This window comes from Chlorocebus sabaeus, chromosome 20 (assembly GCF_047675955.1).
Source record: "Chlorocebus sabaeus isolate Y175 chromosome 20, mChlSab1.0.hap1, whole genome shotgun sequence".
NCBI classification, from domain to species: Eukaryota; Metazoa; Chordata; class Mammalia; order Primates; family Cercopithecidae; genus Chlorocebus; species Chlorocebus sabaeus.
The window spans coordinates 121,812,317-121,838,374 of record NC_132923.1 but is presented as its reverse complement, the minus strand read 5'-3'; the positions used below and the strand labels follow the sequence as shown (position 1 = coordinate 121,838,374).

General features: G+C 50.0%; 1 protein-coding gene across 10 annotated transcripts in view; it reads left to right on the top strand.

Annotated features, from left to right (window-relative positions):
- Positions 1 to 26,058, top strand: part of FHAD1 (forkhead associated phosphopeptide binding domain 1) — a 159,551-nt gene that overhangs the window by 105,021 nt on the left and 28,472 nt on the right. For 9 of the 10 annotated variants that reach the window (XR_012089780.1, XR_012089778.1, XR_005235736.2 and 6 more), the window contains 10 exons: positions 1,404 to 1,511; positions 1,747 to 1,854; positions 5,700 to 5,807; positions 9,531 to 9,638; positions 14,778 to 14,951; positions 17,071 to 17,296; positions 19,199 to 19,283; positions 22,283 to 22,389; positions 23,910 to 24,069; positions 25,820 to 25,952. Coding sequence is in view for 4 of the 10 variants with exons in the window: in XM_037985011.2 (XP_037840939.2) it covers positions 1,404 to 1,511; positions 1,747 to 1,854; positions 5,700 to 5,807; positions 9,531 to 9,638; positions 14,778 to 14,951; positions 17,071 to 17,296; positions 19,199 to 19,283; positions 22,283 to 22,389; positions 23,910 to 24,069; positions 25,820 to 25,952 (1,317 nt within the window). In the remaining 6 variants the exon portion in view is untranslated. The remainder of the gene's footprint in view (positions 1 to 1,403; positions 1,512 to 1,746; positions 1,855 to 5,699; positions 5,808 to 9,530; positions 9,639 to 14,777; positions 14,952 to 17,070; positions 17,297 to 19,198; positions 19,284 to 22,282; positions 22,390 to 23,909; positions 24,070 to 25,819; positions 25,953 to 26,058) is intronic. The other variant, XR_012089779.1, reaches the window with a different exon arrangement.

The following is a 26,058-nucleotide window of genomic DNA, read 5'->3' as shown; positions in this document are numbered from 1 at the left end:
GGGCACATTTTGAAGGGCATTTAGATATGGAAAAAGCCAGCACTGTTCCACAGAGAAGAAAATAAAACCAGAAAGTACCTAGAAATCTTCAACATGTTCACAGAACTCTCCACTGACTTCCTTTTCTCTTCTCTGATTACCTTCTCCTTTTAACATCGGCATTCCAAATGCCTTATTTTCTCTTTTTAATTTTGGATGGACTTTTTCCCTTGCCAGGGCCTGGTATTTCAGCCCCACCGTGTTAAACACTGCGTTGGGCGCCTGCCTAGTCTTCCTAGACACCCATGGCGACACTGGCCTGGCAGAGTGTTCTAAGAGCTGGCATCAGCCCCTCTTTTAAACCTGCAAACCTCGATGCACCCCACCGTCCTTGCAGAGGGAGGCGACATCAGGTCCCTGCCAGACAGACTGTGACACTCGAAGGTCGCCCTTCCTCTGACAGTCAGATTGATGGACTTGACCCTGGGGACTCCTTGGAAAGTTACCTCTTGGACATCAGTGCCAGGTGTCCTGACTTTATGTGAGCCTTCCTTAGCCCTTCTGACTCCCATCACCTGCCCTTTCCGAAAAAACATGTGTCCAGGCTTGTTAAGTAGCCTCCCTCTCATGAATCTTGACTTGTTTGAGGACTTTGTTTCAAAGGGGGAAAAAAAATGTCTGGGTTCCTTTATCAATCTAGCGTTCTTTTCTTATTACCAGTTGTTGACAACAATCACTTGATTTGTGCACACACCAATGCGTTAGATCAGGGATTGGCCAAATTGTCCCATAAAGGGCCAGATAGTAAATATTTTCAGTTTTGCAGGTCATATACTCTCTGCCCTTCTGCAAAAGCAGCCATAGACAATACACAGCAAGCACAGAGTGTTCCAATAAAACGTTATTCACAAAAACAGACCAGATTTGGTCTGTAAACCATTGTTTGCTAACCTCTGGTTTAGAACACAGGCTTCAGAATCAAATGGGTCAGAGTTAGAATCCCTGCTCATGTGATTTACTAGTAAACTGGGTGGGTTCCTTCATGTAAGCCTGTTTCCTCCTCTGCAAGCTGGGAAGCATGGTTATCACTGTGCCAGCCATTTCGTGCTCGTCATCCCATCCACCCCTCACATCAACCCAACACAGGAAGACTATTACTGCCTCCATTGTACAGGCAGGGCAACTGAGGCTCTGGTAGCTTTACTTCCCCAGTGTCTTACAGCTGGAAAGGATCAACCTGGGGCTCTACCCTGGGTCTCCTGATGCCAGAGCACATGCTCCGAGCTCCTAGACTCTGCTGCCCACAGCCTTCCCAGGGGAGTGTGGTGAGGAGTGAAGAGGTAGCTAGCCCATGCAGTGCCTGGCAGTGTCCAAATTCCTGCCATGGTAACCATGTCTATTAAACAACAGTCATTGGTTTCCAGGCTTTGGAGGAGCGCATTACGCAAGAGAGAAACAGAGCAAAAGAGACTTTGGAGGAAGAACGGAAGAGAATGCAAGAGCTGGAGGGCCTCCTGGCCCAGCAGAAGAAGGTATGTGGCTCAGGGAGACAGAGTCAGCTCGAGCCCATGTCACGGCCCTGCAGCTAAGAAGGGTGGATCTGGGGCTCTGGGCTGGGCCCGCCGGCTCTGAGTTCCAGGGCTGTGCTACCCACAGCCCTGCCAGGGAGGTGCAGTCAGGAGGGAAGAGGTAACCTATGCAGTGCCTGGCAGAGTCCAAATTCCTGCCCCGGTAACCATGTCTATTAAACAATGATCCTTGACTCAGGCTTTGGCAGAAAGCATTACCCAGGAGAAGAACAGAGTGAAGGAAGCATTAGAGGAAGAGCAGGCAAGAGTCCAAGAGCTGGAGAAACGCTTGGCCCACCAGAAGGAGGTACGCTCGGGGAGATAGAGTCGGCTGAGGCCCAGTCGGCTTCAGGGCCATGTGGAATTAAGTTCAGAGCCGTCGATGATGGGGGTGAGAGCGTGGTGGAGCCTTCCTCATGGAGTTTGCGTTCGGGAGGACTCAGCTACTTCGGGAAGCGTGGGAGACTCAAGGGAACCCCAGAGTTGTAGCCTTGACAACCGGCTGGGAAAAAACTGTAAACAGTGTAAAACACAGTCAGAGAGAGCACTTGGGAGACAGGTAGGAATGGTGACATGGGCATCTTCTGTGTTCCAAAGCACAGAAACGGTAGAATGACAGAGTCATGGCACCTCAGGGCTGCATGGACCCTCCACCAGCATCCAGCCTTGAGCACCACTGCTGAGGAGTGTTCTCCACCCCAGGGCAGTCCATCCCAGCATGGATGCCTCAGGCCAACAGAAAGTTTTCCCTTTAGGTTGAGTTGGGTCAAACTCTTATGCCCCAGAAGAGTATCAATCCTCCGCCCTCCCCTGCGCTCCCACAAGGTACGTCCACTTCCTCTTCCACACGGCGACTCAGATGTGTGAAAACAGAGGCACCCGCGCCCTGCATCTGCTCCTCCCCAGGCCCAAGCACCCTTGTTTCTCAGGTCCCTCACAGGACTGGAACCTGGTGCTGGCCCCCTCCTGTGGCCTGTGCTGCTCTCCAGAAGTCACGGACTGGGAAGCTCAGCGACTAAACAGGGTCTGTGGAGGTTACATTTGGCCCCAGAATATTTTACTTTGAATTCATAAAATCTATTTAAAAGTTCAGATTTCCATCCACTCCCAAAAAGTCAGAAAATCTAGCCCTTGTTTCTACTTAGCAAAAATGGACTAGAAGCCTTACTGGGTAGCAGCAGTTTGCTACAGTTTTCACCACTCCCTATTGCATTAAACACAGCCCACGTCATTTTTGGTATCTGTCTGGGCTTCACAGGCATTTGAGTTTGTCACCCATCACCGATTTTCTTCCTAAAGGGAGGTGGCCAGAACCACTGTTCTCCAGAGGTGGCCAGAACCACTGTTCTCCAGAGGTGGCCAGAACCTCTGTTCTCCAGCCACGGTAGCCTAGGGGAGGACTCTTCCCTCCCTCATTGAAGATGTTCTACTTCTGTTAATATGTCCGAACTAGCTTTTGGGAAAGCTCTGCCACATTTGTGGATTCATGATTAGCTTGTGGTCACCCTCAGATCCCTGATCCTTTTTCATGTCAGCTTTCATGAATTCCTCAGTCCTGACACAGCACAGGGGAGTGTGGGCTTTGCAGCCAGATGAGACATGAGTTCGAATCCGAGCTGGGCTACTTCCTGGCTGCAGCAGACCTATCACTACCTCCCTTCTCGAAGGGGCAGCTGTGGGCTCAGATCGAGTGTATAATGGAGGGCCTGGCCCGGCTGCAGCAGACCTATCACTACCTCCCTTCTCGAAGGGGCAGCTGTGGGCTCAGATCTAGTGTATAATGGAGGGCCTGGCCTGTGGAATTATTGCCAAGTAAATGGCAGCTGTTGCTACTGTCTCTGCTGCCACTTGTGCCCCTTCTTCTGTTTGGGTATTTGTTTTTCATCAGCACCGACTCCTTGAGTAAAATCCTTGCCCATCCATCGCTGCAGTCTCTGGCACAGCTGTGTCCTGCAGCCTCTCCCAGAGCATCACTGAGGTTTGCCCCCAAGTGATGCCTCCAGGGGTGGGGATGAGGAGCAGGGTCTCCAAGGAGTCACTTGAGTCAAATGCCCCAAGATGGGCCAGGCACGGTGGCTCAAGCCTGTATTCCCAGCACTTTGGGAGGCCAAGACGGGCGGATCACGAGGTCAGGAGATCGAGACCATCCTGGCTAACACAGTGAAACCCCGTCTCTACTAAAAAATACAAAAAACTAGCTGGGTGAGGTGGCGGGCGCCTGTAGTCCCAGCTACGCGGGAGGCTGAGGCAGGAGAATGGCATAAACCCGGGAGGCGGAGCTTGCAGTGAGCCGAGATCTGGCCACTGCACTCCAGCCTGGGCGACAGAGCGAGACTCCGTCTCAAAAAAAAAAAAAAAAAAATGCCCCAAGATGTCAACAGCAAAGGCCCGGGGAAGATCCTTGAATTTAGAGACTTTGAGGCCACGGGGCTCAGGAGAAAAATTCAAGCTTCATTGCAGAGAGGATCTGTGGTTGGGTCACCCTGGGTCTGTTAAAATGTCAGCCTACTTCTGGCAGAACTTCTCTGTGGCTTCCTATCGGGGAAAATTGAAAGAGCAGCCCCAGCCACAGGCTCCATTCAACTGCCAGTGGCTATTTGATTTTCTTTTTTTTCTGTCTCCCAGTCTGCAGGGCAGCGGCATGATCTCGGCTCAGTGCAACCTCTGCCTCCCGGGTTCAAGTGATTCTCATGCCTCAGCCTCCCAAGTAGCTGGGATTACAGGTGCACACCACCACGCCTGGCTAATTTTTTGTATTTCTAGTAGAGACGGGTTTTCACCGTGTTGGCCAGGCTGGTCTTGAACTCCTAGCCTCAAGCGATCTGCCTGCCTTGGCCTCCCAAAGTGCTGGGATTACAAGCGTGAGCCACCGCGCCCGGCCTGATTTTCTTTTCATTAGTCTTCTGCCACATTATCAGGGTTTTTAAGGTCAACAGAATCACTAGGTCATAATCTGGATCTTGAGGTCATGTTCAAAGTTAATCCCCGTTATCTGTTGTGAACTTGGAAGCACGGCAACTGGGCATGTAGGGCCTGTGTGTGAGCCAGGCAAGGCCTCTCTTCCCAGTAGTACCTGTCCCGGCTACAGAGGAGGTGCCCAGAGGAAGGCCTGGCGAGTGTAGACGCAGAGTCAGACACAGCAGAGCCAACCCTAAGTCCCTAGGAAGTGCCTCAAAGTCTCTTTCACAGTTCACAGGAAAATGTCCTACCTCAAAACCCACTTCAAAGGATCCAAATAAACATGAAATTCTTATGATGTCACTTTTCTTCTGCTTTAAGGCTGGTGTTGGGACAGCAGAGTGTTGGAGTTCTGTCAACTACTTTTCACTGCGAAGTATACAATATCTCAGCCATATTCTGGATTAACCACTTTTTGCGGGCTCATCTGGGGCCCTCACCGCTGGTTATAATGGCAGCCATCTTCCAAGTTCTAAATACCTGACAGTTAACCTGGTGTTTGAAAGACAAGCCATTGGAAAATAGAGGTAGCCCTTCTCGTGGTGACTGGAAACAGGCTGGCAACATATTTCCTTTGGTGATTTACATTAAGCTGTTTAGTTGAATAGCTTACCAGCGAGTAACTTCCCAGACAAAACTCCTTGGTTAGGGCACTAAATACTGGCCACACTTTCGTCCCTGCATCCTACCAGAACATTACTTGTCCCTTCTAGAAATTGGCTCATTAATCCAACATACTGCCCTTCTCTTGAAACCGAATTCTGTTGAAGAGATTTATTTCAATAATGGAAATTCCATTATTAACGAGACTCTTCTTTTGATCAGAGAGGTTGCCTGGTCCCGTGACAGGAAGCTGCCCCCACTGCTCCCGGGTTCCCTGTCCAGAGCTCTTTATTCAGGCTCCGTGCTTTCCTCTGCGCAGGCTTCAGATCCTGGCCTCACCTCTAACAAAGGGTGTGGCTCTGGGCCCTCTCGGACTTCCTGCTGCTTGGTTTCCTCATCTGTAAAATGGGCACTCTCAGCACTTCTCTGACAAAGTTGCTGTGAGACTGAAGGGCTGACCAGGGGCCCTGGTGTATCTAATAGCCGCCCCAACACTTTGGCTGTTATTGTTACTATGATTATTATGATCATTACTAGCAATTTCCCCCCTAAATGTGCAGGCCACCAAGCGCACTGGTCATTGATTTGCAGGTTTTGGAGAGCAGCATAGCCCATGAAAAAAGAAAAGCAAAGGAAGCCTTGGAGTCAGAAAAGAGAAAAGTTCAGGACCTGGAGAACCACTTAACCCAACAGAAGGAGGTATGAGCAGCAGCAGAAAAGAACCTTCTGGAAGGAGCTACTGGGAGATCCCTGGGAGAGTCTGGTGGGAAATCGGGCAGATAACACAGTCACGCCTCCCTTTGAAGTGGCCAAGATCTGCCATTTACTGGCCATGTGACCTCTGGCAGATCACCACCTCTCCATCCCTCAGTTTCCTCATCTGTGAAATGGGAATGCTAACAGTCCCTGCCTCATCAGATTAGATGCTCTCAGGTGTAAAGTACATAGGACTGCACCCTGCATCCTAGCGGGCCCTCGGGAGGTTTTTTTTGCTCTCTGGTTCAGCTACCTAGGAAAGAGGGATCCTCCCCAGGAGAGAACCCTGGGTTTCAGCCTGGGTCAGGGGCTTAGTGAGCGTCGTCCTCACAGTAGAGAGGCATGTGTGCCACACCCAGCATGGCCACGGGAGAAAGCACTGCTCCTGGCCTGGTCTGCTGGTGTCGTGGACTCCGGAGCAGGCCTTCCCTGGACTGGCTGAGGAGTAAAGGACACAGAGCACAAAAAGAGATGGCACAAGTGGGTGCATAGTAAGCACACGTGGTTGTCACATCAGATAAGCCGCAGGAATCAGTGCCTTCTGGAATGGACAAACAGATGGGCACCCCAGGACAGAATGACACCAGGGAGGAAAGGAGGGGTCAGAGCTGGAGACATCCATATCCACCCACCCCAATGCCACCAACCTAGGGACCTGGCCCACCAGATACACCTGCCCTGAGCAGCATGAGAGGCAGACCCTCAGGTCAGCCTGGATGCCCGGGTCACACCCTGGAAGTAAGAGCCAGGGGGCCAGGAGGAGGTCACTCAGGGACCCACATGGCATCTCCAGGAGCTGGGCTTTGGGGACGGAGGTGGCACAGGCACACACCTCCTGGCCCCCACAGAACTTCCAGAAACAGAGCTGATGGCTCAGTGAATGGTTTGATTTGGTTTCATTCATCTGCCCATAAATATTCATTTATTCACCTGCTGATCTCGGTTTCATTCATCCACCCACCATGTGCCAGGCCCGGTTCTGGGTGCCACGGACATCGCAGTGAGCAAGACAGACCAAGGCCAGGCTGCCCAGAGCTTCCATCCTAGGGCAGGGAAACAGACAGCCTGCGGAAGCAGGGGCGGCTCCAGGGCCACAAAGCCAAAGCCGAGAAGCAGGCTGGAGGGTGCCCGAGGGCAGGACCGCTCAGGAAGTGACATTCCAGTGAGAACTGGAAGGGAAAAGGAGCCTGGGGGCAGAGAGGACCACTGGATAAAGTGGCACAGGTGTGAAGGTCAGGACCTGAGCTTGCCAGGAGGTCGGGGAGCGTTCGGGGGGGTGGGAGGGAGACTGGGTGAGGAATGTAACCAAAGCTGGCCCAAGATGGGAGGCACCAGGGCGCAGGGGAAGGAAATAGGTGGGAGAGGCGGGGAAGGAACTGCAGAGCTTGGTGGGCTAAAGGGTTCATTCTGGGCTCAAATCTCAGCTCTGCCCTAACAGGCTGTGTGACCCTGGGCATGCCCCTTGCCCTCTCCGTGCCCTCATCTGCCCTGTGGGTGTGGTGGCAGAACCGCCCTAGAGGTGTAATATGAGGAGTCAGTATATTCATGGCTTGGGATGCACCTGCCCTGTGAGGTCAGAGTCCAGGTGGGGTGGGCAGTTGAGTGGGCACAGCAGGGTGGGGGCTGCACAGCCTGAAGCGAAGCCCTTGGCAGCGGGACAATGCCAAGCCCATGAGGGAAGTGAGGTCAGAGTCCAGGTAGGCAGAGAGAGCACAGACACGCTAAGAGGTGGGACCCAAACTGTGGTCACGGCTACCCCCAGAGCCTCCCTTATACATACGGGCCAGGGATGGGGTCCCGAAGCTCAGGCTACAGCCAGGCAGTGTCTTGGGCTCTGTGCCAGCCTGGGTATGAACATATAAACTCATCTTGCCAGGTGCGGTGGCTCACGCCTGTAATCCCAGTACTTTGGGAGGCCGAGACAGACAGATCACTTGAGGTTGGGAGTTCAAGACCAGCCCGGCCAACATGGTGAAACCCCGTCTCTACTAAAAATACAAAAATTAGCCAGGCCTGGTGGTGCACGCCTGTAGTCCCAGCTGCTCAGGAGGCTGAGGCAGGAGAATCACTTGAACCTGGGAGGTGGAGGTTGAAGAGAGCCGAGATCATGCCACTGTATTCCAGCCTGGGTGTCAGAGTGAGAATCCGTCTCAAAAAAAATGTAAATTTAAATTTAAAAATTAAAAAAAAGAAAAAGAAAAAGAAAAGTCTCCTGCCTCCAAGTGGGCAGGGTTTGAATCAGGGCCCAGAGGCCGAGCGGTTAAGGCGAGGGCCCTGGCATCTAAGCCTGCACCACCGCTTCCTGGTGATGACACCTTGGAACACTGCTTGTCTTTATACTGCCTCCTTAAAGGAGCCTGCGTTTCCTTTCTTGTGAAATGGGGATAATCAGATAGATGCTCTCTGGGGTTTGCAGATTGGATGCACTAATACATTCTGTACACTATTTTCATTTGCAACGCACCAAGCAGTGCGTAATAAGAGAAGGGGAAGAGCCCTCACCACAGGGCATGCGGAAGGGTGTGGGTGGCCTTGTAGGACAGTCAGGACTTAGACCTGCAGGGCAAGGATTGAACCATCTTAAGTGAAGGCTTGCCAGTGAGAAAAAGCCAGGTCTGCACTGGGAGATGTGGTTGGGTGGGGGGGCCTGGGAGTTGGATATGCAGAGCCGGGTGGGGTGAGTGGGTGCCACACACATGATGTTAACACCGGCAACATTGGGAACATCGTCTTTCCTTCAGGACCACACGCATCTTGAGTCTCATACTGTCCCTTGAATTAGGATATTCCCATCTCCTATCACTGCATGCCCTGTAACAATTTTCATTCATTTTTCTTTTTGCCATAATACCTGTGCATTAAAGAAAATTTAGAAGATATGGACCTGTGAAAAGAACAAAATAAAAGTTGCCATAATCCCAATTCCCCCCAAATAACAGTCACTTACATTTCAGTACATACTCCTCTGGTCTTTTGTTGTACATATACACGTATATTTAAAATCCTTTTCTTGTGAACTGTATGTTGGTGGGGGCGGGGGTGGTATATAATTGCAAGAGTTGCAAGAGCTGCAGATAGAGTTTTTCAAGCCCTCCCTAGCTGTTTACCTCCCAGGGCATGTACAGTGAGTCTGGGCCTCCGATTCCCTCCCCGTCACCAGGTATATGGCGTTCTCAGCTACAAACTGACCTAGACAGGAATTTTGGAAACCCATGCCTTTGTAGACTGGAAGTGGCTGCCTCGGTCCTCCTTTGGAGCCATTGACATGGGTCTACAGAGACAGAAGGCACCTCCCCAGCACTGTCTCTCCTGCCCCACCTCCCAAAGAGCCAGGTACTTCCAACAAAGGCCAGCATCGGTGCCAGCACATGCCAGTTTATTCATTGACTCAGCGCCAAATACCAGGACCCAACCACTCACCAGCATGTCACTTCCTGAACACCTGCCCTGAAATCTTGAATGATGACTCACTCACTCCTTTACACACATGACTAAGATATGGCTCCCGGGTTCTCACCTCTGTCCCCAGTGGGTGCTTTGTTCCTTGAGATCTTTCTCTCCAACCCTGACTTGGTGGCTTCCACAGTGACTTCGTCCTGGTTTCCCTTTTCGGTGTCATTTCCCTTTGAGGGCACAGGCCCTCAAACCACTTTCATTGACTTCCAGGTCTCAGAGAGCAGCATTGCCTACGAGAAACGCAAAGCAAAGGAGGCCATGGAGAAGGAAAAGAAAAAGGTGCAAGACCTGGAGAATCGCTTAACCAAGCAGAAAGAGGTATGAGCTGCAGGGAGGGAGAGACAAGAGGGGCCCAGCATGGTGAAGGGCAGTGCGCTAGAGCCAGGCTCTGGGTTCAGATCCTACCTCTCCCCATGCCTGGCTGTGGAACTTCAGGCAATAACCCTAACATCTCTGTGCCTTAGTTTCCCCACTTATGAAATACACCGAATACATACAGATCAATCTCCTTGAGTTGTTGTGAGACATGACTGCTGTTATACCCACAGAACACATGGAGAGGCACTCAGCATTCCACATATATGTGTCAGCTGCCCATGTTAGCATGGCAAACTCATGACTGGGAAGTGGAGGGACAGGGTCCAAAGCCCAGACTGTCTGACTCCCCAACCCTAAATCTTCACCCCTCCCTCTCTACTGCACTTCAGCTTTGGGCTCAGCTGCCTAGCTTAAGAGAGGAGATGTTGGCCGGGCGCAGGGGCTCACACATGTAATCCCAGCATTTTGGGAGGCCGAAGCAGGCAGATCACCTGAGGTCAAGAGTTCGAGACCAGCCTGGCCAACATGGTAAAACCCCATCTTTACTAAAAATGCAAAAATTAGCTGGGTGTGGTAGCACGCACCTGTAATCCCAGCTACTGAGGAGGCTGAGGCAGGAGAATTGCTCGAACCCGGGAGGTGGAGGTTGCAGTGAGCTGAGATTACGCCATTGCACTCCAGCCTGGGTGACAGAGCAAGACTCCTTCTCAGAAAAAAAAAAAAAAAAAAAAAGGGAGGAGATGTAAGGGTATGGACACCTGGGTTTCTGATCAGGCCGATATCAGTTTTCCCAGCAGAGCTTGTTGTCATAGTTATCATCACCTTCATAATCAAAATGCATTTACCGTTATCACTGAGAATTGTAAACATAGTAGGAATAGAAGTGGATTTCGCACTGACCCTGTCTTGGGTACCTCATAAGCAGTAGGGCGTAATTCGCTTCTCCTGGGTCCCAGCAGTACAAAACACATACACACACAATTACCAATATGTCAAAGTCAAAGCCCAGTTGGCAAACATGCAACCTGGCAATGATGGGTTAAATTTAAATGTAGGTGACTATGACTTCAAAGGATTTTCGGGACCAGCTAGGACTAAAAAGGTCTCTATTCACGTCAACTTTGGATCATTTTCTTCAAAGAAAGATTTGCAAACATTAGCATGCATTTGAATCTCTGGGAAATTTATTTTTAAGTGCCTGTTTCTTGGACCCCACCCCAAGAAGTTCTGACCCCCTGGGTGGAGGACAGACTCAGGAAGCTGCATGTTTCATAAGCAGCTCAAGTGGCGCTGATGCACTTTAAACAAGGCTGCTCTAGGGAGGCTAGTCAGGAAGGTACATCTGGATTGCACGTTAGCCCTGGACACCAGTCTTCAAGGAGGGACCTGGAGTAACTGGCATGTGCCCAGAGAAGGCAGACGAGAGTTGGGTGAAGGGATGCGGGACTTGTCAGTCCAGGGCCGTCATGGTCATAGAGGACCCCTGCAGGGAGGCACATGCTGCAGGCTGTGGGAGAGCCCGAGAAAGGCAGCCTCTTCCCAAGCAGCCGTGTCCCCCAAACGATGTACCATGGATCCTCCATGAAATACGCTATGGGTAGGCAAAAAGGCGAGGTTAAAGTTTTAAAAGTAGGTAAGTCGGGACGTAAAAGGGATCCGGAATGAGACTAATGAAGGAAAAAAAAAAAAAGTGTATTATGAAATCAATGAATGAGTCACAATTTTTACTCTAGCAGTTACAGTGCAGGGGAAAGCCCAGCTGGTTGTACAATTTGCTAGACAAAAATGGACCAACTGCTCGTGGAAATATGACCATTCTTGGTACTAGACCAGAGAGAATCTCTCCTAAGGGTCATTACGTAGAGGATTCTGCAACAAGCAACCTTCTCAACAATATCCTTAGAACAGTAACATCAGAAGGTAGGGTCTTGGCCAGGCACAGTGGCTCATGCCTGTAATCCCAGTACTTTGGGAGGCCAAAGTGGGTGGGTGACCTGAGATCAGGAGTTCAAGCCCAGCCTGACCAACATGGTGAAACCCCGTCTCTACTGAAAATACAAAAATTAGCCAGGCATGGTGGCACATGCCCGTAATCCTAGCTACTGAGGCTGAGGCAGGAGAATCACTTGAACCCAGGAGGTTGCAATGAGCCAAGATCATGCCATTGCACTCCAGCCTGGGCAATAGAGTGAGACTCCTTCTCAAAAAAAAAAGAAAAAAAAAAAAGTGAGGTCTTATGGCAGCCCTCAAAGTAGACAGGTGACATTACCCTAGACAAGCAAGAACAGAACCCAGCCCAGGGATTCACCATTTACCAGGAAAATCCAAAGAAATACAAGTAGAGTCAGGCAGAGAGTTGTGTGTTTGCACATTATTTTATTTGTACACTCGGAGGAGCAATCAAAGATTGATCTCATCTATATAGGCAAAATGGAAAAGGGAGAGAGGAGAAAAGAAAGGAATTTCCAATGCATGGGACCAGTGGGCTTTGTTCTCCTCTGCTTGGGACAAGCTGCTGAGCAGCCGGCAGGGAGCAAAGATGGCAGGCCGCGTGATCTACTGATAAGCAGGGCAGCTTCACAGCTCTTCAAAGAAACAATTTCAGTTTGTTGTGGATTATTTGGGACACCTGGGGTGTGTCGCTGAGCTGTACGTGGCAAGCTGCTCCGTGGGATGCCTGCCAGTGTCTCCAGTGAGCACCTCCGTAGGCCAGGTCCGCATGAGGTCCTCCGTGGAATATCCCAACAGTAACAGCAAGGTTAAGACCCTGAAAAAGAATCAGACGGAGTTAAGCGGAGGTACGCAGAGGATGCAGCAACTCCCAGGAGAGGCTTGCAGGAATAACATGATGAAAATGGTATAGGGATTTAATATTTTCAAAAAAAAGTGTTTTCTTTCCTGATTATAAAAAAACAACAAGAAGAAGACACCTGTCATTCTAGAAAACTTGAAAAAAAAAAAACAGAAAATCACTCCAAAGAAAATAATAACTAACAGAGTCCACTGAGCACAGTTGCCACTGTCGACATTTTGATGTGATTCCTTCCAGACCGCCTTTGTGTTGAACCTCAGCATCGACATCGATAAATACCGATTTATGACCAAGTTAGTGATTTACACTGTGACACTGTGCACAGTGCTTTGGATGCTATTTTTGATATTTAACATACGATGTGTCAACCTTAAATAATGAGATTCTCTAAGCATAGAGTTTATTCGAGCTCAGAGCTTGAGGACGGCAACCCAGAAAACAGACTTCAAAAGAATGAGTCAGCATTCCAAAGCAGGGAGGTGAAAATTTCACTTTGATAGGCAGTTAACAGGATCGCAACGTCTTCCACACAAGGTCAGCACATGCGGTTATAGCCCTTTGGTTGGTCACAGCTTGCTACATTCCTGGGAAAATTGCTTTAATGTTCCAGGATGAGGGGTGATCATCTGAAGGAGTCTTATCTCTGGCGCTGCCAGGGCTTTCCCACTCATTTACAGAAAAGAACAGAAGTTGCAGGTGCGTGCTACGTGACCCAGGCCCCACAGCCACATTCCTCTTGAGTCTCAAAATAATGTAAGGTTTCAACCGCTTTAAGTTTGAATGATTTTGGCCATTCACAGTGACTCACGCCTGTAATCCCAGGACTTTGGGAGGTCAAGGTGGGAAGATCACCTGAGGTCAGGAGTTCAAGACCAGCCTGGCCAACATGGCAAAACCCCATCTCTGCTAAAAATACAAAAATTAGCCTGGTGTGGTGGTGGATACCTGTAATCCTGGCTATTTGGGATGTTGAGGCAGAAGAATCACTTGAACCCGGGTGGCAGAGGTTGCAGTGAGCCAAGATCCCCACTGCACTCTAGCCTGGGCAACAGAGCGAGACTCCGTCTCAGAGAGAAAAAAAAAAAAAAAGTTTGAATGATTTCATTTTGCATAGAATGTCTCAGTGTCATTAAACAATCTTCCGTGACCTGGATTTACACTGTGCTGGATGGATCCCGATTTCTTTTCTTCTCCCCTGGGTTGGTTTCTCACTCTTCACTAGTGCAGCAGATGCCCAGCTAACCCACCCTGTGCATCAGTCTTTACGTCCTTAAGAAAAATTCCCTAAAGTGGAATTGCTGAGTCACAGGACCTGCACATTTTCAGGCTCATAATACGCATTCCTGAATGAGTGTCTAGAAAAGTCACAGCAGTTTGCACCTCCACCAACAGAGTTTAAGAATGCCTAGTACTTTGAATATATTTTAAATTGGATTAACTGTGTTCATAAGATGCCCAGCACAGTGCCACTCAAGAAGCCCACACTTCACATTATTGCAGGAGGGACTCAAAGAGAATAGAATGCTGACTATGAAAGATCAAAATAATCTTTTGTGCGGTGGTGGGTGCAGTGGCTCACGCCTGTAATCCCAGCACTTTGGGAGGCTGAGGCAGGTGGATCACGAGGTCAAGAGATCGAGACCAGCCTGGCCAATATGGTGAAACCCCGTCTCTACTGAAAATACAAAAATTAGCTGGGTGTGGTGGCATGCACCTGTAGTCCCAGCTACTTGGGAAGCTGAAGCAGGTGAATTGCTTGAACCCGGGAGGCGGAGGTTGCAGTGACCTGAGATAGCACCATTGCACTCCAGCCCAGGTGACAATGTGAGACTCCATCTCAAAAAAAAAAAAAAAAAAAAAAAGAATGGGTTCCAGGATAAGGGATAAGAGATGCCCAGGACAGGGCCGCCGGAGCCCTGGAGGAAAGGGGGGTATCCTGGAAGCAGGTGTTGCAGTGAAGGAGAGAAGGGACTCAGCACATTCATCTTGGAGAACAGATTTAGAGACAGACATGACAGCCCTCCTCAAATATTTAAAGGGCTGTCTCATAAAAGAGAAATAAAACGTTCTCAACGAGCTTCAGGTGACAGAACTGAGCTCAGAGACCAGAAATCACAAGGAGACAGATCTCCGCTGAATGTGAAGACGAGTTCTATAATGATTGGAACCTTCCAGAGAAGGCATAGACTTTGTACTTTAAAAGAATCGACAGAATAATTAGAGAATAGACTTTGCCCCCTCCCTGAAGGTTGGGGAGAATGGGACTGGGTAAATACGTATTCCTGAATGTCTGTTATTTTGCTATTTGTTTTTTTTTTTTGGTCTAGGAATTAGAATTAAAAGAGCAAAAAGAGGATGTTTTAAGTAATAAATTAAGTGACGCATTAGCCATGGTTGAAGAGACTCAGAAAACAAAGGCAACTGAAAGTCTAAAAGCAGAGAGCCTCGCCTTGAAATTAAATGAAACATTAGCTGAACTGGAAACTACCAAGACAAAAATGGTAAGTCGGTGCCTTCCAGGAACGGGAGAATTTTTCTCTCAATAGAAGATTACAGTGCGTGAGAATGTGTGGCTTAGACCAGGGCTTCTTGGCCTCAGCACTGCTGATGTTCTGGGTCAAGTAGCTCTTTCCTGTGAGGGGCTGTCCTGAGCATCTTAGGATATTTAGCACCACCCCTGTTCTCTACCCACCGGATGCCAGGAGCCCTCTCCCCACAGTCGTGATCACCAAAAATGTCTTCAGACATTGCCAAGTGTCCCTTAATGGCCCCCTAATGAGAAGCGTTGGTTTAGAATGAAAGGTACACAGAGCTAGGATGCCCCGTCTGCAGGGTATTCTGAGATGTTGTAATGCAGGTTCCTCACAGGAGCAGAATGCCTGGAGAGCCTCAGGACCGAGTGATGAGTGATGACTCCATAGGCTTTAAGACAACGCATTAAAGCGTAGGCTCGGTATTCGAGGCCCTCCAAAATCAGGGCTCCATGTGCATTCACTCTGTCATCCACACGCTCAACCGACAGGTTTCTGAGCAAGGAAGTCATGAAGGTGAATCTTCCAGAAGAGAACGAAGTAAATTTCACGAGGGTGTGGCGTTGGAGAGAACAGCTCTGGGTGTGGCATGTGGTGGACCAGAATCTTAAGGACCTGAGCTTGGCGGGAGCTGGGGGAGGTGTGGGAGGGAGGGAGTCGCAGGAGAGAGTTACGATGGCAGGACTTGATAACTGCTGACAGGACGTGAGCGCCAAGGAGAGCACAGTGCCAAAGGAGACTGCACGTTCAGGCCAGGGCGCTTGGGGACCTGATGGCGTAAGGACGACATAGGGATAGGAGTATGGAGGTCTGGGGTCGTGGTGGGGGTGTTCTCTTGGAGCAACCCTCTTTTGGAGAAGAGGAGACAAGAGGAGGAAGGCGAGGATAGGGCATCAAAGTTCAAAAGCCCCCCAGCTTTGGGTACACAATAGTTTTGGGAGAGAAAGCAAGACAAGAGCCTAATCTGGAAGGCAGCCTCCTAGGCAGGGTCCTTGGAAGAGCAGGCATGTGTGAGTGTGTCGGGCAAAGAATGTACCTGTCATGGGGAGATCAGAGGCCGAGGCCCAGCACATCACCTGGGAATAGGGAGCAGGACAGGGTGAGTTTGGAGTAGCAGGCGGGCATCGAGGAGGAGGTGCTGGGATGCAAATGCCAAGGGGAGCCTCAGGAGGGAGTGTTTGGATGTGGGAAAGCAGCAGATTTGCCATTTGGGGGTCATTAATTTTTTGTTTTAAAAAATGCAAATTCTGGCTGGGCACAGTGGCTCGCACCTATAATTTCAGCACTTTTGGGGTCAAGGTGGGTAGATCATCTGAAGTCAGGAGTTTGAGACCAGCCTGGACAAATGGTGAAACCTTGTCTCCACTAAAAAAAATATGAAAATTAGCTGAGTGTGGTGGTACATGCCTGTAGTCCCAGCTACTTGGGAGGCTGAGGCAGGAGAATACCCTGAACCCAGGAGGCAGAGGATGCAGTGAGCCAAGATCATGCTACTGCACTCTAACCTGGGTAACAGAGCAAGACTCTGTCTCGAAAGAGAGAGAAAGAGAAAGAAGAAAGAGAGAGATAAAAGAAAGAAAAAGAAGGAAGGAAGGAGAGAGAGAGAGAAAGGAAAGAAAGGAGAAAGAAAGAAAGACAAATTCATTTGCTTTTTCTTATGAAATTGTTCATTCATTAATTCCACAAATATCTATCAAACATCAAATGCTGTGGGCATAGCAGTAAGTAAAAACAGACACATTTCTGCTGTTACGAATTTTACATTCTAGAGGGCATGAGAAACAAAGAAACGATTAAAGGCTTCAGGGACAATGAAACAGACGCTGGAATAGGAAGTGTCTGGGGTTGCTCCTGATAGGTGGTCAGGGAGGGCCTCTCGGAGGAGGTGACGCTGGAGCTGAGCCCTGAGAGTCAAGAAGGAGTTGGCCATGCAAGGAGCTGTGGAAGAAGTGTACAGGGCAGAAGGAACAGCATGTGCTAAGGCCCTGGGGTGGGACCCAGTTTAGCACCTGTGTGTGCCCAGGGTGTATATTATGGTGGCTCTCCTACCCAGCTCCCAAGACCACACTGAGTGACGCTCTGTTCCCAGATCTTGATGGAAGAGCGGCTAATCCTGCAGCAGAAGACGGTAAGGGCCGTCCAGGATGAGCAGGAATCACAGAGACACGGATTTGAAGAAGAGATCATGGAATATAAGGAGCAAATCAAACAGCACTCCCAGACCATTGTGAGCCTCGAAGAGAAGCTCCAGAAAGTCAGTCAGCACCATAAAAAAATAGAAGGCGAGATTGCAACCTTGAAGGACAACGACCCGGGTAAGTCCGAAGGGGGACCAAGGAAATCTTAGTGTTCGGGGTAGGTTCTGATTGTCCGCTGGGTCCCAGCAGGCTGATGGTTAAGAAAAAGGCCGTGCCTTATTCAAAAGCTCATTCATTCTCTGAGGCCCCCTTTTGTTCTTGTTACACAACGATGTCAGAAGCCCTCCGAGGCCCAGGTTCAGCAGAAGTCATGGCAATGAGTTGGGACATCCTTTGTGCCGACCCAGTGAGCCGGCGAGACACACAGGCTACCAGGGCTGTCAGAGCTGTCAGGGCAGCACGAAGTGGAATCATCTTTTCCACATGAAAACATCTCGTGTGGGGGCCTTTCAAAGGCTTCTCTCTGCCATTGGCCTTTTGCATCTTCACTAATGCACTCATTACCAGCCAGGAGTTGTCCCTTAAAAAACAAACCCAAAAGAAGCTGAAAAAAGAACTCAGACTTGTGAGCACTTATTTGCCCCAAACGGCCAAGGTAAGGTATTACTGTAAAGTTGTTAAGCTCTTGGAGAAAGTTCTGGAAGTAGAGGACTGAGGCCAGGGTATCCCAGCCTCAGCCCTGTTGACATTTGGGGCAGGATCATTTTTTCATGGATGGGACTGAACTGGGCACTATTGGGTGTTAGCAGCCTCCCTGTCCTCCACCCACCAGCTGCCAGTGGCACCCCTACCCCAGCTGTGACAACCAAAAATGTCTCCAGACATTGCCCAATGTCCCCTAGAGGCAAACTCTCTCCTGGTTAGGAAACACGGCTCTAGTTCCCAGCAAGTCGGCAAGCCATCAGGACTTCCCTCATTCATTCACTCATTCAGCTGTCTCGGTGGAGCTTCTGTTATGTTCCGATCTCATGTAGGCACTCAGGATCCAGTGATGGACAAGCCAGTTTTTGTCCCCGTGGTAACAAAATTATTGCCCTGACAGGTGATCCAGGATGAATAGGGCACCATGACAAGGATGAAGAGTGGGGTTCAGTTTCCCAACCCAGAGTCCAGGTCAGAGGAAGCGTGTTTGAGATTGAGCTGGGGGCTGGGTTCAGTGGCTCATGCCTGTAATCCCAGCACTTTGAGAAGCCAAGGCTGGCAGATCATGAGGCCAAGAGATTGAGACTATCCTGGCCAACATGGTGAAACCCTGTCTAAACTACAAATACAAAAATTAGCCAGGCACGGTGGCGTGTGCCTGTAGTCCAGCTACTCGGGCTTCTGAGACAGGAGAATCACTTGAACCCGGGAGGCAGAGGTTGCAGTGAGCTGAGATTGCACCACTGCACTCAGCCTAGCAGCAAAGCGAGACTGTCTCAAAAACAAAAACAGAGATTGAGCTGGGACCTGAAGGGTGACGTCCAGGTCAGAGGGAGGTGTTTGGGATTGAGCTGGGACCTAAAGGGTGACTGCATCTTTGTCACCCCCGTACTTAGACCAGTGTGCACTCCACAAATGTTTGTTGAAGGAATAAACGAGTGAACACGTGAGTGAGTAGTGAGACAGGACGCCAGAGGCGGTGCACTGAGGTGTAAATGGGAGGTGAGGAGAGGAAGGTGCTAAACACAGATTCTTCTTCCAAGAGAGACAGGCAGGTGGTGGGACCAGGGACTGAGGCTGCACCGCTCACCAGCTTAGCCAAGTGGGTCGCCGGCAGCTTCCATCACTCCGGTGCCCCTTTCCCTGTCTATAAGTGGACTTGATGGCCCCTGCCTTCTAGAGAAGCTGGGACAATCGCAAGGCCACGCACTTTGGGAGAGCCCCCAGCCTGTGACATGGCACACATGTGGGTCTCACAAGGTGGAGAGGGCTGCAGGTGGAGGCAGGGTTTGTAAGTTGTGAAAGGCACAGGTGTGCTTGTAAGCAAAGGGGAAGGACAGCCTCCTCTCACAACGATCACATGTCTCTCTGATACAGCCCAAAAGGAGGAAAGGCCGCAAGACCCTCTGGTGGCTCCCACGACGGACAGCAGTGCCAAAGACATGGCGTACGAACACCTGATGTGAGTACCCGCGGGTGCGTGAGCGCCAGGCACTCTCACCGGCACCACCTGGGTGGGGGCAAACAGGCAACCAGCCCCTACCTGGGCCACACTGTCAGAAGCCATACAAGGAGCTGGGCCTGCTGCCTTCCCAGTGCTGCTTCCACTTCCCCATTCCTTCAGCAAGGCAGGGCAGTGTCGTGGAAAGATTTAGGTGGATCTACATTCAGATCCCTCAGCCTGTTTTCTGCTGTTTATAACAGAATACCCAAAACTGGGTGATTTATAAAGAAAAGAGATTCATTTCTTACAGTTTTGGAGCCTGAGAAGTCCCAGGTTGAGGGGCTGCATCTGGTGAGGGCCTTCTTGCTGTTGGGGACTCTCTGCAGAGTCTGGGAGTGGTGCAGGGTATCACATGTCCAGGGGCTGAGTGTGCTAACTCAGGTCTCCCTGCCTCTTTTTATAAATCCACAGTCTCACTGCCATGATAATCCATTAATCCACTAACCCAGTAGCCCACAAATCCATTAACCCATAATTGTACTTTCGTGACCAATCACTTTATAAAGGCCCCACCTCTCAATACTGCCACCTTGGGGGTTAAGTTTCAACTTGAGATTTGGAGGAGACGAACATTCAAAACATAGCAGATTCCAACTTGACACTTTCCAGCTGTGTGACCCTGGGCAAGTCACGCCACCTCACTGAACCTTAGCTTCCACGTCTGTGAAGTAAGGCTGTACATGCCTAGTGCTTGGGAAATCTAGCTAATACTGCTATTAGCTATTTTTCCCGAGGATCAGCTAGAGGCAAGCCCATTCACAGGTGTTATTAAGCAGACAGAGATTTCAAACAGTGGAGACCACTTGGTGGGGCGGGGCCCTGCAAAGGTGAGAAGTTAAGGAGTTGGCTAAATGACCTCAAATAAATGATTTCAACCCTCCTGACTGAGAGCCAGTGAGTCTATGCAGAAGTCTATCCTCGAAGAACTGACAGTTTTCAGAGAAACAAACGTATGAATGGGAAACATCCAGAAACCAGCACATAAAGGAGGAGGTGCCGATGGGACGCAGCGTAGGGATTCAGACGCTCCCCCAAGAGGACAACCACCTGCCTGATCCTTGCACCAAATCCTAGTGACTGAAGTCTAATGTCACAGGGATTTTACCCCAAAAAGACAAGGATACCCAGCCTCCGCACTGTGAAAAGTTCCTGACTCCTCCTCCTGTTTCAACTCTAGAAACAGTGGTGCCTGTGACTTGGAGAAGAGTCAGCACCACCCGGCCCTGCTCTGGTCCACTTCCTTGGCGTGTGAACATGCTTGAGTTCTGAGGTTTTATCCTCGAGTTGGAAGATTTGTGGTTGCAGCCAAGGACACGCTCACGTGGACACACATGCATGCACACACAGAATATACTATATATATGTAGTTATGTTCATTCTAATGATCACCACTCTTTTTGTTTGTTTGTTTGACATGCAACCTGTCAGTGTTTTACTTTAATTCATAATAAACGCAGTACCTTCTAAAGTCTGTATAAGGCTGGGTGCAGTGGTTCATGCCTGTAATCCCAGCATTTTGGAAGGCCGAGGTGGGTGGATCACCTGAAGTCAGGAGTTTGAGACCAGCCTGGCCAACATGGTGAAACCCCATCTCTACTAAAAATACAAAAATGAGCCAGGCATGATGGCAGACACCTGTAGTCTCAGCTACTTGGGAGACTGAGGCAGGAGAATCACTTGAACCCAGGAGATGAAGGTTGCAGTGAGCTGAGATCACACCACTGTGCTCCAGCCTGGGCAACAGAGCAAGACTCCGTCTCAAAAAAATAAAAATAAATAAAAAATAAAGTCTTTATAAGAAGAGCCTGGATTTCAAAAGCCTGTGAACTCAAATGAAGTGGCATTAATACCTGCCCAAAGACTAAGGCTCCCAACCCCCTTCCAAAAGGGCAAGACCGACTCCCTGCAACACACACAAGACCCGTCTCCGCCAGGCTGCGGTTTCTCAACTTGCTGAGGCATGCACCCTGTGTTCTTCCTGTCACATCCCCACCCAAGGCGCCTCCCCTGCTGTTCCTGCTGGGCACCCTTCACCCCTCCACTGGGCACAGCCACCCTCCCATCAGCCATCCTGACTCTCAGGGTGCCAAAGGTGTGCTGCCCTCCAGGGGTGTGGGAGGGGGAGCTGTCCCGTCACCATCACTGTCCCCCTGTTGCCTGGGCGCCAAGGCCACACTTCCACCAGCTCCCCCAAGAACACCATTCATTCACATCTGGCCCCGCCTCTCTCCACCAGGAATTCCAAGAGGCTGCTGAGAGAACAGAGCCACATTGTCTTCCTCTCTTTTTTCTTCCCTGTCCCCAAAGGATCCCTGAACCTCCCCCAAATAGTCTTCCCCTCTCCCTTCACCATCAGAAGTCCACAGGCACATCAAGTCATGATGCTGGGTAGTGGGTATCAGTCTCATGCAAGGCATGTTCGAGCCTCAGACTCAACTCAGCCAGATCTTGTGTTCTGTCTCAGTGGATTTTCTTTTTTCTTAGAGACGGGGTCTTGCTCTGCCACCCAGGCTGGAGTGCAGCCTTCAACTCCTATGCTCAAGCAACCTTCCCACCTCTGCCTCCCGAGTAGCTGGGACAACAGCCACACACCACTATGCCTGGCTAATTTTTTTTTTAATTTGTTTTTTGTAGAGATGGGGTTCTGATTTCTGTTGCCCGGGCTGGTCTCGAACTCCTGGGCTCCAGTGATCCTCCAGCCTTGGCCTCCCAAAGTGCTGGGATTACAGGCATGTACCCGGTGCCTGGCCTCCATCTATTTTCTTAAACGAAGGTGCAACAAAAAAGTCATTTTTGTTTTAGAGTTTTTGAAGACTGTCCTCATCCTTTGCTGGGACTGGCATCGCATGGACCATGATTGAGAATCTGTTTGCATTTGTACTTGGCCCCTTCCTGACACTCAGGAGACAATGTGGAGTTTGAGTTGAACTGACTTCACCTGTTTTTGTGAATTTCAGAGATGACTTGTTGGCTGCTCAGAAGGAAATCCTGTCTCAGCAGGAGGTCATCATGAAGTTAAGGAAAGACCTTACAGAAGCCCACAGCAGAATGTCGGATTTGAGAGGTTTGAACAATTTCCGGTGTCTCTTGACCTCCTGACCCACTTGAGAAAGGAAGCAGATGAGGCTTAAGTGTTGGCCGGGCGCAGTGGCTCACGCCTGTAATCCCAGCCCTTTGGGAGGCCAAGGCAGTTGGATCACAAGGTCAGGAGTTCAAGACCAGCCTGGCCAAGATGGTGAAAACCCATCTCTACTAAAAATACAAAAATTAGCCAGGTGTGGTGGTGGGCGCCTGTGATCCCAGCCACTCAGGAGGCTGAGGCAGAGGATTGCTTGAATCCGGGAGGCGGAGTTTGCAGTGAGCCCAGATCACGCCACTGCACTCCAGCCTGAGCGACAGAAGTAAGACTCTGTCCCAAAAAAAAAAAAAAGAGTTGGAAACCTTGGCATAAACAATCCTGCTTCCCTGTGTTGTCCCAGCATCTGTAACTCAGGGTCAGCAAAATTTGTATCCTGGATATGTCCCTGATTCCCACCCCCCACTGAGTCCCTGACTCAATGCCAAGGGGCACAGGGCATATTCTCCACAGGACTTTGGACCTCTGCACTGAAATGCAACTTTCTTCTTCAGGGAGAATTTTCCTTTAGCACAGATTTGCTTCCAGAAGCAAAGGCTTGGAGGGCAATCCTGGGGTCTCCCTGCGGCAGGCCAGTTTGCACAAGCCCAGCACTCACTAGCTTTGGGACCTAGGGCAAGGGGGCTCTCCAGGCCTTCTCTTCCTCAGATGCCAGGTAGGGACAACACGCCTTCTTCCTAGGGTTAACATGGACATCAGTGGCCCCTAGAGTAGGGGCAAAATAACTGAGTTCTGTGCTGTTCCGGACAGACACAAACAATGCTGCCTTCATATTCCTGCTTTGTTCCTCCTTATCTCTGTGCTTTTACTTCTGCCTCCCTCCTTCTTGCATCTGATAGCAGCCTCTCTTTCCCATGTCTACTCTCCCTGAGCTGAAGGGCATGGATAGACAGGCAGGAGCTGGGAGATGGAACTAAGCCTGGGGAAGTGGAGGATGGGAAAAGAATGCTCCTATTTGTCTCCATCCCAAACCCTACAGGGTATTCGCTCCCTGTAGCTGTTCCTGTTAATACCCCAAGACATTTATGGCTGAGTATTTTTTGTAATAAGGTATGAGAATGTGTGGGGTAGAGGCTACAATGCCCAGTTCTCTGGAGATGTTGGGCCTACTTCTATAGCTGCTCACTCTTAGTTGCATGACCTCAGGTAAGTCCCTTACCTCCTTGAGCCTCAGTTTCTGCATCTGTGAAGTGAGGATGCTAATAATAGCTACTTTATGCCTGTAGTCCCAGCACTTTGGGAGACCGAGGCAGGTGAATCACCTGAGGTCAGGAGTTTGAGACCAGCCAGGCCAACATGGTGAAACCCTGTCTCTACTAAAAACACAAAAAAGTAGCCAGGCGTGGTGGTGCACGCCTGAAATTCCACCTACTCAGGAGGCTGAGGCAGGAGAATCACTTCAACCCGGGAGGCAGAGACCCCCTTACCGGCCCTCCTGTCACTCCCAGGGGAGCTAAACGAGAAGCAGAAGATGGAACTGGAACAGAACGTGGCACTGGTCCAGCAGCAAAGCAAGGAGCTGAGTGTGCTCAAGGAGAAGATGGCCCAGATGAGCAGTCTGGTGGAAAAGAAAGACCGGGAGCTGAAGGCCCTCAAGGAGGCACTCAGGTTGGGTGGGCGGGGGAGGGGGTTAGTTCACCTGGCGCGGGGAGCTCCTGAGTCTTGCACAGAGAGAGTGCTCAGTGCATGCTGCTTGAGGAGTTGAGTCAATGAATGATATGTGTTTCATGGTTTTGCTTATTCTGTGCTTCTCAAACTTCCTTGTCCAATATTCCAGATGACGGGTCTCTGCTTAAATGCCACTTCCTCCAGGAAGCCCTCCCTCACTCACCCTCACCAAACATAGCCAAGGGATCCTGCCATGCTTGGTCTCCCTCAGCCCCTGCACTCTGTCTGACCTACCACTTAGCACACAGCAAGGCTACCTGTGCCTGTTTTTTTGTTGTTGTTGTTTGTTTTTTTGAGACGGAGTCTCACTCACTCTGTTGCCCAGGCTGGAGTGCAGTGGAGAAATCTTGTCTCACTGCAACCTCTGCCTCCCAGGTTCAAGCCATTCTTGTGCCTCAGCCTCTGGGAGGCAAAAGAGGTAGTAGCTGGGACTACAGGCATGAGCCACCACACCTGGCTAATTTTTTGTATTGTTGGTAGAGATGGAGTTTCACCATGTTGGCCAGGCTGGTCTTGAACTCCTGACCTCAAGCGATCCACCCACCTCGGCCTCCCAAAGTGCTGGGATTACAGGCGTGAGCCACCGCACCCGGCCCCATTGCCTGTTTGTTGTCTGCCCTTCCCACAAGGACAGGGTCTGTGTAGACCTTGCCCACTATTGATTTCCCAGCCCAGCACATAAGGGAACTTAATATTTATTTAACAAATGAATAAACTGGAGGTGTCAGCTTAAAATACATACAAAATATTGTCATCGTCCCCTGGGTTCATCTTTAAAAACACCAGTGAGTTGCATTTTTACCCGCAGCTTATCCGTATTTTAGAATGAGTCATGTTTTCATAAAAAAAGATTTTGACTGAAATTGATGTTTTGTGGATATCTGGTAGCTTTGTGTGCCTCGTGGCCAAAGCAGATTCACGTAGTGGCTAAAGAAGCAGACTCCACACCTGGCTGCCTGGTTTCAAAGCCAGACCCTAGACCGGGCCCGGTGGCTCACGCCTGTAATCCCAGCACTTTTGGAGGCTAAGGGGGGCGAATCACCTGAGGTCAGGAGTTTGAGACTAGCCTGGCCAACATATAGTGAAACCCTGTCTCTACTAAAAATACAAAATTAGTCAGGCGTGGTGGTGCATGCCTGTCCCAGCTATTTGGAAGGCTGAGGCAGAAGAATTACTTGAACCTGGGAAGCGGAGGTTGCAGTGAGTGGAGATCGCACCATTGCACTCCAGCCTGGGTGGGAGAACAGGAACAAAACTCCATCTAAAAAAAAGTAGCCAGACCATCCATTTACAAGCAAGGTGACTACAGGCAAATTGCTGTGTGTCTGTTTACTTGTCTGTAAAATGGGACAAGCAGAGGACCTAACTTGTGGGTTTGTTATGAGAGATAGAAGGGTTAGACACATATAAAGTGTTAGAAACAGCAGACATGCAGTGAATGTCCCTGTAAAACCACAGCAGGTGTCCTCAGTCCCAGTATAGGAACCAAGGGCAGGTGCTCCCTGCCCTGGTCACTCTCCCGTAAGTTCCCTGAAACTGAATTCTGTAGAAATCTGGGAGCAGGAAACTGAAGTCTCAAAAGAATTCTGTTTCCTGTAAAAATAGAGCTCCATTTCCTGGTCTTCCAATGACTGCAAAAGTCATTTGTGGTTCCTGGAACCTTGTGCTATCCTCCTCTTCTCTACCCTAGGGCTTCCCAGGAGAAACACAGACTCCAGCTGAACACAGAGAAGGAACAGAAGTCCCGGAAGAAGACCCAGACGTGTGACACCTCTGTGCAGATAGAACCCGTCCACACCGAGGCCTTCTCCAGCAGCCAAGAGGTGAGTGCCAGCAACTCCTGGGCACCCGAAAGGATGTGCTAAGACATGGCCCAGTGGTGGCTTTCTTTCCTTTTGAAGATATTTTCACTCTAAGTTCCGAAAGTAT